At 36.3% G+C, this 6,000-nt stretch overlaps 1 protein-coding gene across 1 annotated transcript; it reads right to left on the bottom strand.

The window, feature by feature from the left end:
- Positions 1 to 2,370: 2,370 nt before the first annotated feature.
- Positions 2,371 to 4,112, bottom strand: LOC146957388 (uncharacterized). The gene has a single exon (XM_085736347.1). The coding sequence runs from the start codon at positions 3,648 to 3,650 to the stop codon at positions 2,505 to 2,507; it is 1,146 nt and encodes a 381-aa protein (XP_085592473.1). The 5' UTR covers positions 3,651 to 4,112; the 3' UTR covers positions 2,371 to 2,504.
- Between the last annotated feature and the right edge of the window lie 1,888 nt (positions 4,113 to 6,000).

Here is a 6,000-nt window from a genome sequence, read left to right as displayed (position 1 = left end):
TTATGAAAAGTCAGATATCGATCAGAGTCAAACGACGCGTGTTAGTGATCTCTTATGTCAAAAATTGGGGTATGACAATAAGGATACTTGAGGTCAAACTTCTTTAATGGCCCAAATGTTATTATTGATTGACAGGTAATGATTTACATATATAAATTAAATTCTTTACAAAAATATTAAAACTCCTATTAGACCATGTCCAATGGCAAAAATTATTCAATAACCTTCAACACCCACTTTTTCAATTCCCAACACTCCACATCATTTTCTCTCTCTTAATTCAACACCCATTCAATTTTTACCACTCCAATAGTTTTCATTCAACACCCTACCCCACCACTTTTTATTTCTTATTCTTATTTAATTTTTGTTTTTATAATTGCATAAAATTATAATTATCGATTATAATTAAATTAAAATAATACAAATAATTTTTTTAAAAAAACAATATTTTTTTAAATAATTTATTTTTATTTTCTTAACTTAAAATGCAATACAACAAACTAAGCACGCGACACACGATTAGCTTAAAATGCAAGACAACAAACAAGCACACAACACACACGTAATTTATTTAGTACGATACAAATGATCTTCAAACTCAAAACATTCCAAACTTTGTCCATATGTGCTTCACTAGATCTGCCTGCAATGCGTGGTGAACATTTGGATCACGCAACTCGGATCTAGCACGCACATGATTTGCAAAAGTGGGTAACACCTCGGTCGAGTATGGTTGCGGTGTACTAGATCCACTTCCCTCAGATTGCTCAAAATCGCTCCAACGTTGAGCATATGTATCTCGTTCATCCTCAACAATCATATTGTGTAATATGATGCATGACCTCATGATGATACCCAAATCGGCTATGTCCCACAAGCGAGCTGGTTCACGGATGATTTTAAATCGAGCTTGAAGCACTCCAAAAGCACGTTCGATGTCCTTCCTACAGCTCTCCTGTTGTTTTGCAAATAACTTATCGGGTTCACTTTGAGGAAGTCTAATTGATTTGACGAAAGTTGGATAAGAAGGGTAGATACCATCAGCTAGATAGTATGTCATATTATAGGGACGTTGATTCACGAAGAAATTCACCCTTGGAGTCTTTCCCTGTTCCACATCATCAAACACTGGTGACCGGTCTAGAACGTTTATATCGTTCAACGTTCCCGGACATCCAAAAAAGGCATGCCAGATCCATAGATCATGAGATGCAACTGCTTCAAGAATAACTGTGGTGGTTCCCTTATCCCCCCTGGTAAATTGACCTTCCCATGCTTTAGGACAATTTTTCCACTCCCAGTGCATACAGTCAATACTCCCGATCATCCCTGGGAACCCCCGCATTTCACTAACATGTAGTATTTTTTGCAGGTCATCTTCGGTTGGTGCTCTCAAGTACACTTGCTCATACAGTCGTATGATTCCTTTGCAGAATCTAAGTAAGCACTCTAATGCTGTACTACTTCCAATTTTGATGTATTCATCGACCGCATCTGCTGCCACACCATATGCTAACATTCGCATTGCTGTGGTACATTTTGCTAATGGTGATATACCTTCTTTGTTGGTGGCATCAACTCGCTGGGTGAAGTAGTTATCACTACTTGAAAGGTCTCCAACGATTCGAAGGAAAACGTGTTTTTGCATCCGGAACCGACGACGAAACATTGCATCGTCATATGTAGGCTCATTGGCAAAGTAGTCGTCAATGAGTCTTTGGTTAGCTGCTGCATGATCTCTATTTAAATATTTTTTTTTACGAGATCCACTACCTGATCCACTACCTTCCTCTAGTTTTTTTCGACGCTGAATAAATCGGTTGACCATATACGTGTCTTCAGCATCACGTTTTTCGAAGTAGGCTTTCATATCAAAACCAAAAGGATCCATTGATAGTGTTTGGAAGTAGATATTGGAAGTAGATATTGGAGGTAGATATTGGAATGCAATTTGAGAAAGGAAATAGTTTAAACAATATTCAAGTTGGAAGTAGATATGAATGTTATTCAAGTCCCTATATATATAAGCAAATAGGTGAAGCACGGGGAGTGAAGCAATACCATGTGTTGTGGCATAGTAAAGCAATACCATGGGCTATGGCATAGTAAAACAATACCATGTGTTGTAGCAATACCATGGGTTAGTAAAGTAAAGCAATACCATGGGTTTGTAGCAATACCATCACGATATATATTGGAATGCATAATTAAAGCAATACCATGTGATGTAACACTGACAAAATAGTGAAAAAAGTTTGTGAAATTAAAGCAATACCATGGGCTAGTGAGGAATACCATGGGCTGTGAAATTAAAGTTTGTGAAAAAAGTCACGGGACAAATATTATGCATAATTATTTAAAGCAACATTGAGGACTAGACAACACTGACAATTATTTAAAGCAACATTGAGGACTACACAACACTGACAATTATTTAAAGTAAACATTGGGGACTAGACAACACTGACAATTTTGACCGAATACAAACAAATATTAGTGAATTAATTTCCAAACAGCTCACGCTCCAAGTTTTCCACCATTTTTTTTTTCCTGTCATCGAGATGCTCTTGGGAAGTTAACTTTATGTACATGTCCATTTTCTTCAATTTGTTTTTCTCTTGTTGCACTGCGGTGTACTTTTCCATTTTTTCGGTGTACTCTTTAAAGTGTTCCATCTCTTGCACCTTCATTTCTTTGAATTGAACCCACTCCTGTTCCACCTCCTCGAAGCCAGCGTCCTTGCTTTTCTTTTTTCCTTTTCCTTTTTTTTTAGCTGCCTCCCTACCCATTGGACGAGCACTAGATCCTACAGAGTCATCGTGAGATCTCTTAGATCCACTACTTCCTGAGCCAACACTTCCTCCCACTTGACTGCCATAACGAGGTTGATCACGGAGAGCACGCCATTCTTCCTTTAAAGTAAATTGAACATTCTTCCCACCTGCATATATTTCTTGGGCTTTTGCCAAAACATCATCTTCCGACCAACCGCTTGCTTGCTGACGCTTAGCGGTATCATAAGCACCAACCCATTTATTTATTAATTTGCTCATATAATTAAAACGGTTTCGGCATGCAATGACATCGCGTGGAGAGTCGAATGAGCAATGGTCATTACAATACTCAGCAATTTTACCCCAATATGATTCACTTGTCTGGTTTCTCCCGACAACACTGCATGTTCCATATTTTATCCACCCACTAATTAACACCAAATTTTGTTCAGTGTTCCATGCTGGTTGTTGGTTTTTCTTGCTCTTAGGAGTTGTATCCTCTGGAGTGACTTCATTAGCTATTGTCATTCCATCACGATTTATTTGTGATGAAAATTCAGGATATTCACCAACACTCTGAAAACTTTCATTCATCATTGGCATATAACCGTTAAATGGGGGTGTTTGAGATGAATATCCCATCATAGATCTAGAATATGGATGAAAGTTGTTTGGAACAGAGGATGGGTGATTGAAATTTGAGGCATAACCAAAATTAGGCATGTTTTGAGGATTTTGGTTGGGAAATTGATTTGGGTTTTGAGGATGTTGGTTGGGAAATTGATTTGGGTGTTGATAATTGTTGGGATTTTGGTAGCTAAATGGGTAATTAGAAGAATTTTGGGTGTTGAATTGATTGTTGTTGGGATCCATTTCACTAATCAAAGACTAAAATTTCAAAAGAAAGGCTAATAATAAGATTAAGAGAGTGAAAAACTTGATTTTTTTTCTGTGTCCAAATCAAATGATCCAAGTCTCTATTTATAGAGAAAAAAAAATTACGAATTTTGGTAAAAAAATAAAAAAATAAAAAAATTATTTGCAATGAAATAATTGAGTCCAAATTATTAAGAAGATAAAAATCCAGGCAGCCAACCATGTTGCACCACGTGTCACTGTTTTTATCCAAACAATCTTCTCTCTCCGCGTCCCTTAGCTACTCACGCGCCCTGTCGGGCCGTGTAGTCCACGCGCTCGCCTGGTGCAATAAACCGCTGCCACGTGGCCTGGCCGGTGCAGATTAAACAAGGTTGAATGCTTTCATCACTTCCCTCCTCCATCTCGTCTTCAATACCCTCTTCTCCAATCATTCAACAAGTCTAAACACCCATTCAATACCCCCATTGGACTTGGTCTTAAAATTTTCACTAACGGTTTTGATTATTTCATGTTTGCTGCATAATAAATTGATCTAAATTACCAAAGTTCAAATATATTTATGAGTTTCTTTGATTAAATAGTAAATATTTTGGACAGCTGAAATGATTTTCATATAAGATGGCACCTGTACATTCATCTCCTCTCAGTTATTCTATAACTGACTAATTTTCACTAGACATCATGTTTTGGTATCAAACACTTACTCCAATTTCTTAATATTTTGGGTTTGTGGAGTTTTTTTTTTTCCAACCTCCATTGACATTTCAACCAAAAAAAGGAAGATGCCCTGGTAGATTATAAGGAATAAATAAAAGGGACTTTTGGAAAATTGAAACCTCTCAAAGAGGACGTACGAAAGAAACATGCATCTTAAGAAACAAGCACAATCCTTTTTATGTGGAAACATGTATGTAGGATTCCACGTGCTGGCAAACACTTACTAAATGTTAATTTGGTTGGAGAACAACAGAGGAAGGGGAAAGAATTTTAACGATTTTGTATTTGATTCGAAAGTTTGGAGGAAAGATATATAACTTTTAGACCGGTTAGGAGTAAAACATAAAGTCATGCAACTTTTTTAAGAATTTAATTCGTATTTAAAGGTAAAAAACTTTTACACATACTTTTTTATTGAGAAAAACTCAAAACCTTGTACCAATAAGGATGGAGTTTGAATAAAATGACAAAGAGTGGCATTTCTCGTCTAACAAACCGATTTTATAAGAATGAGTTACATTCAATATAAAAATTTAATATGGTATTAGAGTTGATTGATCGGGTCACACACCATTTATATTCACACGTTTAGTAGCTTTCGCCATAGCCTATCAATCTAGGTTTGTGTTTGTTTACACGATGGGACAGGGCCGTCTTAACAAATTTGTTGGCCCTGTTTAAATTTTTAAGGATTCACAAAAAACTTAAATTTTAGGCCCCAAAAACCTAAATAAGACACTAAAAAGAAAATTATTAACACCATAGTGGGAGTTGAACCCACAACCTCAAAAAAATTATTAACACCATAGTGGGAGTTGAACCCACAACCTCAAACACAACCAAAACTAGGCACGCCACTGACTGAAGCTATGTATCTTGTTTGAAATTTTATTCGCATTAACTATATATAAATACTAATTAATTGCCTAACATATAAAAAAAATATGTTTCGGGCCCCAAAAAAATCGAGGCCCGGTGGCATAGCCCAGCTTCGACGGGCTCTGGGCCGGCCCTGCGGTGGGATACCCACCAACCGGCGTTTTGACCAACTCTACAAATCTTAGCTTCCTTATTTTCACATTTTCTTTGCCTTAGAACGCGCAATTTTGAGTTGTGTCGTGCAACCAAACACACTATAGGTCATCCGTCATTTGTATCTACACACCAAAGCAAATAGTGTAAACGTGGGAAAAACTCATCTACGATTCATAAAGAGTCTTTCGTCAGAGTTTATCAATCTGGATCACGTACCATTTATATCTACAATGAGTTAGATTCAATATACAAATTTAATACTTTCACCCAAAATAAAATCACACGTGCATCCAATCATAGTATATTATATGTCCCTTTGCTATTCATTCTTAAAATATATCCAAAAATATCTATACAACACTATATAAATAAATAAATAATACTATGAACAATCTTTTTTTTACAGAAATAAATTCAACTCATTTCACGGTCGTAATACAAGAAGGCATGTAATCATCATGAACTTTGGAACTAGCATAAGATAATGTCACCTTGGCTAATAAGTGGGCAACATTCTTTGTTTGTCTCATAATAAAACTTATATTAAAGTTTTGATAATTCATAAGTGAAGCTTTGCAACCATACAGAATAG

The sequence above is a fragment of the Medicago sativa genome, chromosome 1 (genome assembly GCF_051527215.1).
Source record: "Medicago sativa cultivar Bolivia chromosome 1, Bolivia_mono, whole genome shotgun sequence".
Classification (NCBI taxonomy): Eukaryota; Viridiplantae; Streptophyta; class Magnoliopsida; order Fabales; family Fabaceae; genus Medicago; species Medicago sativa.
The sequence above is the reverse complement of the archived record's forward strand: the minus strand, read 5'-3'. Positions and strand labels throughout refer to the sequence as shown.